The sequence below is a fragment of the Gambusia affinis genome, linkage group LG16 (genome assembly GCF_019740435.1).
Source record: "Gambusia affinis linkage group LG16, SWU_Gaff_1.0, whole genome shotgun sequence".
NCBI classification, from domain to species: Eukaryota; Metazoa; Chordata; class Actinopteri; order Cyprinodontiformes; family Poeciliidae; genus Gambusia; species Gambusia affinis.
Window position 1 is genome coordinate 3,924,118 of NC_057883.1, and position 14,672 is coordinate 3,938,789.

Below are 14,672 nucleotides of genomic sequence, written 5' to 3' on the forward strand. Positions count from 1 at the left end.
CAGATCTGTATGCCAACTTCAGCCTTTATGGTGAATAGTAAGCAGCAGTGGTGATGCGAGCATGGCCCAGAAATGTCATTTCGGTTCACAAAAGTTTGTGTTTAGAACTGGGCTCTCATGAAGTGGGCGCAGTACCCTTGGGATGCCAGAGAGGGGCAGTGTTGCGTCGTCACAGGTTGTCGGTTCACCGTGAGGCACTTTGAGGTGAAGGTAGGAGGTTGTAGGAGGGAAAAGTGGGGCGGGGAGGTGGAACGACTCTGCATGCGTTGCCCCTGGCAACCTTGATTAAGACAGGGTGTCGTTGAAGCAGGGGCACTTGTGATGATTACATGGAGAATATTTCTGCCCACGTATTCAGGAATGAAGTTTATTCATTCATTCATTTTCAGGTTTTATTTTCTCAGACAGGTTGTGGGTTGCTGAAAGACAGCGCTGCCGGCTTGTTGTCTAGTTGACATGTTTGGTTTGGAGCATCAGATCAACTGACTCAGAGCCTTCAGTGGCTGCGCTGGAGAAGTTTGAAGGAAATAAAGAAAGGCTTATAGCAACACTGCGTAACGTTACTGACACATCACAACCACTTGGAAACATGAACCACAAATTAGTCACAACAAACAATCTTCACATCGCGGCTTTGAGAACCTATGTTTGTAGTTTGTCATACAGTGGTGTGAAAAAACGTTTCCCCTTTGCATATTCTTCTCCTTTTTGCTTTTGCATGGCACTTAAATGATTTAGACTTAATATCAGACTAAAATAACCGCAGTAAATAAAAATTATTTATTTTAAAATGATTTAATTTATTAAGGGAAAGAAACTTTTCAAACCCTAAGTGAAGCTAATGACTGGTTGTACAACCCAAGCATCTGCCATCAAGTGTTTGCAATAACTGGCATTATCTATCTGTATGTATGTCATCTAACCTCTTGTTGTAACATTTCCCTTGTTCCACCTGATTTCTAACTGGGTTTTTTTTCTCTCTCTCTCCACCTTTTTCTATTTTTTAACAGATTGCTTTCTCCCAGCACAGCAACTTTATGGACCTGGTGCAGTTCTTTGTCACGTTCTTCAGGTGAGCACAGCACGCACACACATGAAGCTTGGAGACTCGTGAGTCCCTGGCAGCACACATTCCCCACACTGACTGTAGGTGACAGGTCAGTTTATCCGCACTCCATCCGGCTTCAAAAGGCTAGGAAGGAAAATGTCAGCGCCATTTTAGTCAGCCACTTTCAGATAAGATCTGGTCAAGAAGCAGAATCTTTTCGGACCATCTTAATCCAGCCCAGAGTCGAGACACTTCGTTCCCTGCCTTCTACAGCCACTTGTTGAGCTCTTAAATCCTCCCCGCTCTCACAGCTCTGATTATTTAACATGAGTGATATTCTAAAGAAGCGTTAACGTGCTACAAATTAACTTTTCTGAGATGTGTAATGTGTGGTTAAGTGTTTTTTTTTTTTTTTAAGGGTTCAACCTCCGTGTGTGTTTAGTGTGGTGAGAACAAGTTGGCAAAAAAATCTTTTGAAATTACTGAGAGAAACTAATGTGACTGACTGGTTTCCAGCTGCTGGTTAGCTGTTGGCATCCACAAACAAATTCAAGACAGGACATTGTCTCCTACGTCACACACAAACACACTTTTAAATTTATCTGTATTGTAATCCAAAAGATTAATACCGATTGTCTTTCAGCCAATACAATATTGTGATCCTTATGGAGACGTGGTGGTAGCACTACTGTTCCACTGCCTACATGCCTAGAGTTGATGGGCAGATGGACTAGATGGAGTTACACCTTCCAGCTGAAAAGTGACACCAGACATACAGCCAAAGCCACACTGCCACGGTTTATGTCAAAAGTCCCTTGTCCACAGGCTTTCATCGGTTCTTAGTAGTCAACCTTGGCCAGATTAATCTCCAATTGCAGATCCAGCGCGGTTCTTCCCCCGTTTTTAAAAAAAATTTAAAAATGGTGGTGAAAGCTAGGTATTGCACGCAAGCAATTGGATTGGCAGCAGACTGCATTCGTTGAGTGGCAGCAGACTGCATTCGTTGAGTGGCAGCAGACTGCATTCGTTGAGTGGCAGCAGACTGCATTCGTTGAGTGGCAGCAGACTGCATTCGTTGACTGGCAGCAGACTGCATTCGTTGAGTGGCAGCAGACTGCATTCGTTGACTGGCAGCAGACTGCATTCGTTGACTGGCAGCAGACTGCATTCGTTGACTGGCAGCAGACTGCATTCGTTGACTGGCAGCAGACTGCATTCGTTGAGTGGCAGCAGACTGCATTCGTTGACTGGCAGCAGACTGCATTCGTTGAGTGGCAGCAGACTGCATTCGTTGAGTGGCAGCAGACTGCATTCGTTGACTGGCAGCAGACTGCATTCGTTGAGTGGCAGCAGACTGCATTCGTTGAGTGGCAGCAGACTGCATTCGTTGACTGGCAGCAGACTGCATTCGTTGACTGGCCTGTGGAGTTGTGTCACTGGACAAGTGAAGGTGGTACTTGTGGATACCATGTCAACTGGATGGGACAACCTGCATCAAAAAAATTGACAGAGATTTTGGAGAAGCTGGCTGCCCACGGTCACACATGGAAAACTGAACCTTCAGAAGGTCGACCAGAGCTTCTGCGTGCGCACAGAGTTCTCACGTTTCCACATTCCCAGAAATTGAACAGCTGGAGTGAGACATGACAATGGAGAAAGGGCTAAAGTATGTCGAAGACCTTTAGTCGGGGGACTGAGGACAAATGCAGGCCACTTGCTTCAGATTTACAACTTTAAAAATGCTCAAACGAGTTGGTTGTGGTAACACGACAGATTGTGAAAAAGTTTCAAGACTTATAAATACATTTGCAACTGCGCTGCTTTTAGCCTCATTTAGACGCTGAACAACCAACCATTCTCCATTGCCAGGCACCAGGTTCCCCCAGCAGGTAGAATGCAGAGTGTTTATCAGCTTTTTCTTTTTCTTCTTCCCCTGGAAACAACTGCCTGCTGCAGCAGGAAACATTGCTGATGAGCGTGGAAAGATTGAAATGAAAGCAGGAAGGTTGTGCACCTCTGTGGAACTGAGCGTGAGTCAGGAGTCTTGCCTCAACACTGCAGATGACAGCTTCAGAACTGCCTACTGCTGCTTTTTAGCAACACAAAAATGGTTGTTGGAGCAGATTTCCTACATGATTTTTATGTAGTGTGCTAAATCTGAACATATTATAAGTCCGGGGTGCTTTGTAATTATGGATGTGCTTGTTCTGGAGGAGGTCTGAAAATGTGCGTGTGTTGTCGCTGCTGCTGCTGCTGCTGTTGTTGTTGGGCAGCCTGAATTGTACATCTGCAGGAATTGCTGTAATGTGTTATTGATTTTAAAAATGAACTGGACCATAAGTACAACAGTGTCCGCATTGTGGTTGACTGGATGTGTGTGATTTCTCTCTGGTGTCCTACAAGTGTGTTCCTTTGTGTGCTTGCTGCCCACAAGAGAACTACAGGACACATTTTTTTTTTCTCCTTGTTTTTCTGGATTCACTAGATTACTTTTTGTGAGCAGCCATTTATAAACGCTGTGGCCACAACAAAGAATCTTTCTCTCTGCTGAGGTTCATGGTATAAACGTAGTGGAACCATTTACCATTTATGTATTCATCCCTCTCTCCTTTATCTACAGTCTGTCATGTTGCATCCGCAAACACAAAGTGATGAATAACTGAAGTAAGAAGAAAACTAGCATGATTTTCATTTTGTATGAGGTGTATATTTGTACTTACTCCTTTACACTGGTTCCTCTAAATGAAATCAAGTGAAGCAAACGTGTAGAAGAAGGCAAAGGAGACAGAAGTCAAAACTAAAATGCCACACGTGTTTATAATGAGTCAGTCAAAAAAATAGTGAGCTAGCACAATGACATTTAAGCTAGCTTTAGCATTTTAGCTAGTATTAGCTTTAACGTTGTTTTTTTTTTTCTTCATACTGAATGGAGTATATTACTGCAGATCAACATACTGGCCATAGCCCTGGTGCTAATGTTAGCATCTTAGCTAAAATTCAAATCTTAGTTGATTTTGATTTAAAAACTAAACCTAATAAACTGAATGGAATGAGTTGGTGTTTGACAACATTTTGGTGATACATAAGACTGATGGCATTTTATGTTTTTTTTCATAGTGAGTGGAGCATGTTACTGTCGGTCAACATCCTACTGATGCCCTTTATGATAATGATAGTATCTTTGGAAAAGAAATGGCATGTTGGCTAATTTTGAAGGAAAGCAAAGAGGGGAAAAAGAGAACCCAGGATGGCCATTCCTGTTAATATGTCACAGCTACTGTCCAATATTTTACTTTCTGCTACTTGGTTATCTAAATTGAAATGACAATAGCATGTTTTACCATGTTGTTGCTTTCTAAAGCAGGTTGCGCCTCATGTTTTCAAGGTTTACTTGTATAAAATAAGACAAAAGGGCGCACCAACAAATTAGTTGGCCGATAAATTGGCTGAGATTTTCTTAATTTTGGGGGATCGCTGATTGGCCAATGATTTCATGGATTCGTCACTCTCCCTTTTTGGTCTTCCCCAAGAGAGAGGGCTGATTGACTGCCTACCGTTACAATAGTCTGCCCATTGTTGCCAACCTAGCAATTTTGATACTGTGTTTTGCAAATTTTCAGAAAAAAAAAAGAAAAATGGTATCAGCCAAATTTGTCATCCTTAGGGCAGACAGTCGGTGATCGGCCAACAAACTGCAGTCTGCGTACCCCCAACACAAATGCATGCCACACTATTCAGTTTTTGTTCTAATTTTTTGCCTTTCTTTTTCAGCTGCTCTAATAAAGCACAGCCATAAAACATTACTGCCTGTGGTTGTCACATGACAAAATCCCAAAAAGTGACAGTGATATGACTTCTTTTTCCAAACCATTTATCTTAAGCTATGTTTCCGCCTGAAGAAAAGCTTGAGCTTTGAAAGCGATCAGCGTTTAAGGTGACCTATCTCTGTCACTTTGTACCGATGCTGCTCTTAGCTGCCGCTGATGATGCCAGCGTATTTACACACCTGCTGGCACCGAATCGTTTTGTCAGCAGTTGTTGTGAACAAGTTGTGCCCGCTGTTGGCGGCCGACTTGACAACAATTGATAAAGTAAAAAAAAAACCAAACAAACAAACAAAAAAGGTTCAGCCTTTCCTTCCATGTCAACCATCTTCACTTCCTCCCATTCACAGCGCCTCCTTCCTGTTCTCCTCTCCATCTTCTTTTGATCTCCGGGTCTCCTTTTTTCCTCCTCCCCTTCTGCTTTCTTTCCACAATTTTTTTTTCCCCTTTGCCCCCATTTTCTGTTCTCCCAACCTGCCACTCCCTCTCTGACTTGCTTTTTTTATTTTTTATTTTGCCGGCTGTCACTGATTCAGCACCGATGAGAAGAGAGCCTAAAGTTAGCAAGCCCCACTACCCCCCTTTCCCGTCCCCGTTTGCCTATGCGTCTTTGGGCGCCGTGTTGTTTGTGTTGCGGGGGCGGTGAGGGATGCTAATTAACGTAAAAATTGTTTGCTCGCTTTTGCTCCGACGTTTTCCGTTTCCTAATCTCGCCTTCTCACCGTGAGCTCCGGTTCTCTGTGCGCCGCTGCTCCCCCGCAGGGACAGATGAAGGTGGTGCCATCCTGTTATCTGCAGCACCAGCAGAAACTCTCTCTCTCTCTCTCCCTCTCCTCGTCTCCCCTCCCAGCTCCACGAGCGTCCGCCAGCCGCAAAAACAGATGAACTAAACATCCGTGTTAGCAGCGCACAGATGCATTCACATATTCACACCCAGCTGTCCAGCCGCTTCATACCGCAGCTCTGCAGTTGTTGAAATTGAAATGCCACTTTGGGGGGGGGGGGGGTTTGTTCGGTTTTCGTTCTAGATGCTAAAAAAGTAAAAAAAAAAAATTAAAAAAAATGCCCTAGAGAATTGTGGGGGAAAAAAAAAAGTGCAGCAGAAATGTTTTCCTGAGCTTTTTTTTTTTCTCCCCTCCTTTCTCTCTTCCCACCAACTCAGTCTGAAATTTAAAACATGATTGCTAATGTTAGCACGCTCTGAAGTAATAAGTGACCTGAATGATGAATTTCTGAGCGACGCAACTCCACACTGCTTGAAGGAGGAATCCACAAGAGCAAAATGCTACATTTTAACTATGCATCCCCACAATGGAAACGTTTGACCTGATTTTGAAGTTGTTCAAGCTTCGCTTTCTTCTACTTCAAAGAGTAAGTTAGGTTTTCTAAATAGTTTATCTCTACAGATAAGACACAGTTAGCTAAAGATGCAAATTAAATTGGTCTCCAGAGACACGTAGAGGGGTGCTAATACATCGTTTGTTTTGGCCAGCAGAGTTTGATTTTACTGTACGACTTTTAAAATCAAATTATATTTAAAGTAACTGGATCTTAAAAGAAAGTGTTCAGTTTAATCTGAGTTAATTTGAGCCAATCTGGATTCTGTTTACCTGAAGAAATAAATTGGATCTATTTGATGATACTACAGATGACATCTGTTTCAATTTGAGGCCAGATAATTAAACAGAATTGAATTCAAATGGACCAACGCTGTTACTGTTTACCTGGTTCTGTTTCAGTATCGACTGATTGGTGGTCCAGAGGAAGAACAAGTTTTGCTTTTAATCAGCTTAATTTAGAAACAAAAACCAGTAAAAACGCTTGAGTTTTCTCAAGTGTAGTGCTGGATCAATCAATGGGGCTGCGTTCAGAGTCGCTGTTTTCGGGCAGGTATATAAATGCAGTGTGTGTCGCCATTTGAATTCAGTCCTCAAACTATTTCTCCAGCTAACGCCGGAGACACGTGTTTGTTTTGGTTGTATCTACCCAGAATTCCCTGCATTTTAGCCTGCTTCCTGCTTTTAGAGCGGTGTCTGGACCACTTGGCATTCACATATCCATTCAATGCATTTAGTTGAACGAAGACCTGAGTTTTCAGGCGGACCAGACTCATTCACACCTCCCCAAACAAACTGGACTTTGTAGGCAAACAGACTGTAGTTTGATTGAAGTAGAAAACGATCTTATCCACCGAGAAGCATTGGAACTACATGATTTAACAAAATGACATAAAAGCACTGTAAGATCCTGCTCAGAAAAGGAGCTGTAGCCCTTCAAATGGAGAATTATTTTTTTTATTGCAAACTATGATTAACGGTGTATAACCTTGTAAAAAAAAAAAGAACTCTCTTAACTTCTGTCCTGAGCTTTTTTCTCTCTCTGATTGAGACATCAAGGTAGCAGAAGCAAAGAGTGTCTGAACTATTGTTCCAGAACAATCACCACATGTGGGGACCAGTATGTTTACTCACTGAAACTGGGATTTAACCTTGTAATAGCGGGTACTGCGCCGCAGCCTGATGGCCCAGAAAATTTGCCGTCCCCCGAGAGCCGAGCGCCACATCTGTGCTGCGTGTACGACTAATATTAAAATAACTTATGCTTTCCGGTGGGCACTTCCACCCCTCATTTATTTTTTGGTGCATGACAGCTCCTCAAGTACATGCAAGGCCCTTGAGTTGACACGGCAACACTCGGGTTTTAGCGTTCCCTCTCGTTGTTATGCATCGTTGCTACAGCCTGTCAGTTTGATCCTTTCATTGCATTTGTTTGATTTAAGACAGAAAAAAAAAAAAAGGAGAAGCTTCAGCGTTCATCTGTTATCCTTGTCTTATCGGGTCACTGACAACATGCCTTTTGCACCTGCAGCTACACGACAGAACCGCTCGTGGGAGTCGGCGGCGCCGAGCCTCTCTCAAACACTGGAAAACGACTTGCACATTCGGATCAATTATTGAGATCCAGCAGACATTTAAACCTGACTGTTTGACTCAAACTGCAGCGCGTTACCGCGGCGATGGAGAGAGCGACTTGCGCATTTGGTTTCTCCACAGCGGGAAGATGTCGTTTCGGTTGGGGATGAGGCATTAAGAGAGGCAGCCAGTCGACTGCCCGACCCATAACCGAGTCGGGGTTGATGTGTGGGTGGCTGAGAATCATTGATATTAATGAGTCATGCCTCTGACATCAAGACGATTTAAATTCACCCCTCAGAGATATTTGACTTGAATTTCCATGAAGAAAAGATTTCACTTCGGGCTAATTTTCTCCTCTCTGCGTCAGGAATATTTGGTCTGTTAGATTTTTCAGGTCACCAGTTTGCAGCATTTCAATCCTTTTGAATGTCTTTAGAAATAAATTGATCAGCAATTCTTTTTTTTTTTTCTTCTGATCTTCAGTTTCTGTAAAGCTTTGAACTACTTGGTGCGAATTTTAGCCGATTTTGATTTCTTTATAAGAATGAATCCATAAAAAAAGATAAAAAAGCATTCAAAATGTTTTTTTTCCTGGACTTGATCCAGTGTGAATTTAATTTAGTTAAATGAAATTTTAAAAAATCCTTTTTTTTTTGTCCATCCCAAAGAGAAATTAAATGTCTTAAACATTGTGTTTCCATGGTGAATGTGAACGCAGCCAGACACAGTCCTGGATGACGCCATCAGTTGTTGCCACGCACTGCTAACCCATTTCATGTGCTTTTGCCGCTCATCTTTAAATTTCTGTCATGGTTAGAATGTATCTTTCAACATTTTTTATGCACATTTTGAAGTAGAAGAGATTGATTGAAACAACCAAATCCCAAATAATTTCCTCGGTTTTATGAAAGAAGGTTTTTACGGTTGGTTGAGACTGTTTTTTTTTTTTTTTTTTGCTTTCCTGAAAAAGAGTTAATGTGCTAAAGAGAGAAAGTTTTAATATGCGGACTCTCTGTTTTTCTAAGATGTTTGGTCCCTGCTGGGTTACAACCTCTACATCTTGTTTATCATGTGTGTAGCATCAACATCTGACAAAATTACTCTGAACTCAGCCTGGTTGATTTACTTCAAACCAGTGGATGGGGAAAAACTCATACTTGGCATTTTCTTTTTTTTTGCGATATTTTAAAAGTTTGCTCAAAATTCACATGGCAGTTAGCTGGAGACATGGCTAGAGAGACATTGGAGTTGTGGATATTATCCTCCTTCTCTAACTTCTCATTGGTCCTTCTCCATAATTCCTCCTTTTCAGTTTCGCTCGTCTGTTTTTGCAGTATTGCTTCAGAAATGATTGGTGGAAACGGCAAAATTCAAAGTAATTTCCTCAATTTTGCAAAAATTGAAGATTAGTAGGATTAATGCTAATTAGTAGCATTAGTAATGCTACCAATTTGATGATCAGGAATTGTAGAATGTAAAGTTCATATTTATCAACACTATCAAAAATATTAAGTGACTCCATGAATTTATTTGCCAAAAAAGCAAAGTATTACCCAGTTCTTTAGCCCTAAAGCATGTCCTTGTTCTTAATTTATTCAAAAAATTGACCTTGGGAGCATTGATGTGAAAGTCAGGCGTTCTTGCGCAGTAATGTATCACCAGATGTAAAAAAAAAAATAAGAATAATCTTACAGTATGGACAATCTGCTTAGTGTTTTCTCCACCTGCGGCCTTGTTTATGTCCTGGTGTAAAAGAAAAGGCCGTTTTTATTTCCAAGCAGTCTTCCTCAGAGTGAGGTCTTAAAGTGATTAATATTGAAAAACTGCTGTGCATGTAAGCAGCCTGAGTGTTCAGTGGGCTCTATAAAGCATTTACCAGCTTGCTTTTCCTTGCTGTGTGCTCAGTGCGGTACTGTAAGTGTCACCAGAAATGAATCATTCATGCTAACCATCATGCACTGGATGACGCTTCACTGGACGCATTTTCTGCTGTGCCTGTTTTTAAAGTGGCGATATTTATGTAAAGTTGACTTTTTTTTTGTGTTATATCATGTCGTCGTGTTATTCCCTCTTCAAAAACAAACCTGGAGTGTCGCTTTGATTCTTTCATTCATGTTTGAGAAATCCTTGAATCTCCCGTGGCAACCATTCAGGGATGCCTAAATGCTTCCTCTCAGAAACCGCTGCCAGTTTCCACAAAGACGAGCCTCACAGAGCAGCCCTCCCTTCTCAGCTCCTCCAGACTAGCCAGCAGCTATTAGCAAACCCTTTTTGGAACGGCACACCTGCTGAGCAACTTCAGTCCCACTCTCCTAAGAACAGGATAGCACTGTTGTGATGACATGCTGAAGACAGAGTAGGAGCTTCTTAAAGAGACAGAGGCCAATTTTAAGCCATCAAATTGTCACATTTTTTTAATGTTATGTTTGATATATATATATTCATAACAGCTGAACTGAGAGGGGGAAAAAGTAAAAATTCTGAGAAATATGTCAAAATTGTAAAAAAAAAATAAGAAAAAGAAAGAGTCAGAATTCTGACTTTTCATCTCAAAAGACTAAAATCAAAATTCTGAGGAAAAAGTCTGAATTCTTTCTCTACTTTTCAATGGCCCTAATCCTCTTCCCTGCTGATCTCATTATAAGGACCATAAAATAAATAAATCTGTAGCAGCAGTGCGTTATTTTGCAGAACAGTTGAGTCAGTCAAAGGTGCGGCTCTCTGCGGAGACGCAGGCTGCGTCTCGCGGCAGCGGCCTTCTGCAGCTGCAGGTTTCGGGAGCCATGAAGTGCTCCGACGACTCACTTAAGAAAAGGAACGGCGCTCAGCTTGGGACTAAATTGTGATTGTTTCCTGTTGAAAGTCAGTGAAGTGGAACAGAAGAAATTACCATTTCATTTTCCGCCCACGGACACATAAAATTACTGCTGCTGAATATAATCAAGGAAAACTCTGCGATGTTATGGCAGTTTGGAACGCCAAAGGGCTGCATCGATACGTGTATGTGTGTGTTGCTCAGGTGTATCCCTTCAATTTGGTTTACACACTCACAGAAACACACACATGCACTCAATTGTCATCTATAGGTAGGAGGCAGATGGATATTTTGGGTTGGAGTGTGACCTTCAGGCTATAGGAATGTTCTTTCCTCCGTCACACGCGTTACATCGACTGGCTTTTCCTTTAAATATTCTAACTGTTGCCTGCATGAGTGAGCGAGGTGAGGCGGGTCCAATGCAATCAATTCCAGATGTCAGATTAAACTATAACCTGTTAACTTACGCCGAATTGTACTATATCATTTTCCCGTGGCATTTGTTTTCATCGAATCATTATGGAGCTGAAAGCTTTTCTGGCCTCAAACTTGGAGGGAGATCAATCACAGGAAATTGGCTCAAAGGGAAGTGACATTGACCCCGGCTGTGACTCGGCGGCGCCATGCGCACGCGTGCACAGACGGGTCCGATCCCCCGTCCCTTCCACTATGTGTTGGTGTTTGTACATAAACGTCGTTCAGGATTAGTGTCACCGACGGCGCTGACAGGCTGGGAGGCGGGTGATTGACAGAGGGATGGAATGTGGAAGACTCTAAGAGTGAATATAAATCAAAGCCATGATTCAATGTCAGCCTGCCACACTATTGTTGTTCACGCTTTTTAGAAGCTCTACACAAAGACCCCATAGGAAAGACTGAATCTGGTTATGGATTATGATGTTGACCTCTTTTCTACCATCTGTACTCCTCCCCGCTGCATTGTTCTTTAGGGCGTTTTCACACCTAACTCTTCTGGTCTTTGAACAGAGCGGAGAGCATTTCACCCTTTATCTCTGACCTTTTGTGCAGGTGTGAATACAATCAAGTGGTCCAATCAACCGGACCACTTTTTAAGGTCGTCTCAGTCCGCTTCCAAACCGCTCTGGTATAGTTCGCCTTTGGTGTGAACACAGACCGGTCTCAATCCAAACCAGCTGCAGGAAATATGCAATTCTTTGCCACCATTGCTAGGCATTATGGTAAGGCAAGCAAACCTGCATCGCATGAGCTGCACTTGACACTGAAAATTGTATTGCTGTTGTAAAAACAGCACAAATGTTCATAAGCATGACTTCTGTAGTTTATAGTCTATAGTTTTTCCAGGTCGGGGTTGTGTACTGCCCCCGATATTTCTGTCCAGTGGAAGCAATGAGCTACACCCACGTAGCTTTATTTACAAATTAGAGTCCACTTGCAAAAAAGCACAATGTGAAAGCAAAACACACCAACTGAAAAAAACAAAAGTTTGCTTTTGGTCTGGAGCAAACAAGCAGACCAAGGGACTTTCCTGGGTTCAGTAGACCCTTAAAGACTAGATCTCACCACCATGCACTTTTTTCAATGTCTCTATTTGTGGCTGATAAATACAATTTAAACACAGGTAACGGGTTTAATCTAGAATATCAAAAGAAATACGGAAGTAAATGCCTAATGTTGCTTAAAGGCGACAGACCCAAAGGGACGCAACAGTCAAGACATCAGGAATCTTGGTTGTAGCTACAGTAATTCAGGATACAACAACGATTTCAATGAAATGATTAACTTGTCTAGGCTGAACGTATCTGCGACGATCCAGTCAAACTTGCAGTACCGTAATACGTGACACTGCACTATATGAAAAATTCCAACGGTTTCTGAAAGGGGAGATGTTGCACGTTCCAGCCAATTTCGGGTTATTAAAGTAATTTCACTCCCACGGTAGCAGAGAGTGAAATTAATCTGAGTTCTGCTATGTTCTGGTGGTTATGGATAAATGGGCAAATATATTTACTCACGGGACATTTAAAGGACTGCATACAATTAAACTAAGCAAAAATACCTTGGCAGACATTTCAAACTTTTGACTCAAAAGTGTTGAGGGGATGTTTAAAATGCCGGTACACACAAGGAGATGTAGCTGCAAATGTATGATGGGGCTTGACACAGGGGAAGCGACATCACTTCCTCTCCATTCATTGACCAACCACCGGGCTTAGCAAGCTTCCTGGGGGAGACCTGGAATTGAGGGTTATCATGTAAGAAGGTTTGACCATTTTGTGGATGCTGGTTAGAGAAATAAATGTAAAAAAATAAATAAATCTTGGATAGTTTCCACCTTATGTAAATTTCTACTCAGGTTTCGATTCTTGTGATTTCTCTGATTTCTTAGATTGATAGTTTTGGTCTGTAATAGAGAAAAGTTAACTCTAAAGTTTGATTTCTATGGCATCAGATGTAGCTAGCAGCTTTCCGCTGCAGTTTCTCTCTTTACTCTACAAACTTGATAAATGAGACATGGGCAAACCTTATTTGTATAACTGTCAATATTCTGGAAGCCAAGCTGCCAAGCTTTTCCCTTTTCTGCTTCAAATACTAAGTCTCACACAAACCCTGTGTTGTTTGCTCTAAGCTGCGTCTTTCTGGTGCAGACTGACAGACTCGCTCTCTCGTCCCCATGGGACACCTGAGAGAGGAGGAGGGGAAAGAGAGAGAGAGAGAGAGACGGAGAGGCCCTGAACATGCATCAGAACCTTCCTGTCTGTCCTAAGGGGCCTCTCCAGGTGCTTGACTTCCTCTGCTGTCAGTGCAATGCCAGAATCTCTGCTCTCCTCCTCTATCAGCTTCTCAGTCTTTTGCTTCCTCCCCTCGTGAATCACTCCTTCTCCTCTCTCAATCTTTATCTACACATTTGCTGCTTCGAAACTGCTTGTATGTTTACCTCAGCCGCTTTTCCCTTTGTTTGCTCTGTCGTTCTTTATTCCCTCCTCATCTTACCCTTCTCTTTCTGTCTTCCTTTATATTTCTATCCTTTTTACTGTTTTCTTCAACTCCCTTTTCTTAGTATCTGACATCATTTTCAGGTTGCAGGTAGCCTAAGAAGTACCTCATGGCTAAGCCTTTGTCCTGATTGGTCCATGAGTCTTTGGCTGGTTAATAATCAATGAGCTGAACCACTTTCTTCGACTTTAAGCTTTCACTCTCTCCTCCTCACCGGAGCTGAAGGTAGAGCACAGGGAACAAGTGCGACCTTGGCCAAAGGTTTGGTCAGTGATGCAGGTCACTTTTTGAGACTGATTTACAGTCTCTGGTTTTGTAAAGCTCTGACCCATTTCAGTCATTTCTTTAAGAACAATATATGAAGATATTGGAAGACCGTTCAAAATACTTTTCATATTTACTTTTCCAATGTGTATATTGTCCCGTAAAATGGATCCCCGTTTATTTGTGCTTTAACATTCAGGAATTTCACTGTGAAACCAACAAATATCTGTGTTAATTGTAGACCACATTTAAAGTATTCAGAAGAAAATGCAACTTGGGAAGCTTAATTACCTAGATGCAGTGCTGCTTGACATGCTATTGGCTGGCGTTTCCAAGGCTGCTTGGCGCTGACTGGCTGTACCGCCAAGATCTGAGATAAGGAACACTGTGGATGTTACCTGCTGGTGAAGAGCAAGATAGCTACCACTGTGTGTAATTAATGCATATTAAGGTAGTTTGAACTATTTGAATCTGCAGTTCAATGCATTTTTAGAGGTGGTCAAGCAGATTTCAGTTATTCACTATTCTCTTGCTTACTGAGCCTTTTCACCTTCTGTCTTGAAGAAATAAACAAAGCTGACTAAAAATAATAAAGTGAAGATGGAGGTCTCTTCACTTGTTGTTAGTTTGACAATACCAGCGGTCCAATTAACTATTTTTAAAGCCATAAAAAAAGGGGAAAAAAAAAAGAGTTCACATTTTTAGCGGTCTTTAGGATCTCATATTGTACTTTTTGATTACAAAAGCGTTTCATTTTTTTTTTTTTTTTTTTTTGGAGTTTTTCTCTGTCAACTCCTCTCAAATCAATTCTTGCCAATTGCTCAGTAAAT

At 41.9% G+C, this 14,672-nt stretch overlaps 1 protein-coding gene across 2 annotated transcripts in view; it reads left to right on the forward strand.

The window, feature by feature from the left end:
• Window positions 1–14,672, forward strand: part of atrn (attractin) — a 145,563-nt gene that overhangs the window by 61,986 nt on the left and 68,905 nt on the right. For both annotated transcript variants that reach the window (XM_044142753.1, XM_044142754.1), the window contains exon 25: window positions 1,011–1,072. In XM_044142753.1, the coding sequence (XP_043998688.1) occupies window positions 1,011–1,072 (62 nt within the window). The remainder of the gene's footprint in view (window positions 1–1,010; window positions 1,073–14,672) is intronic.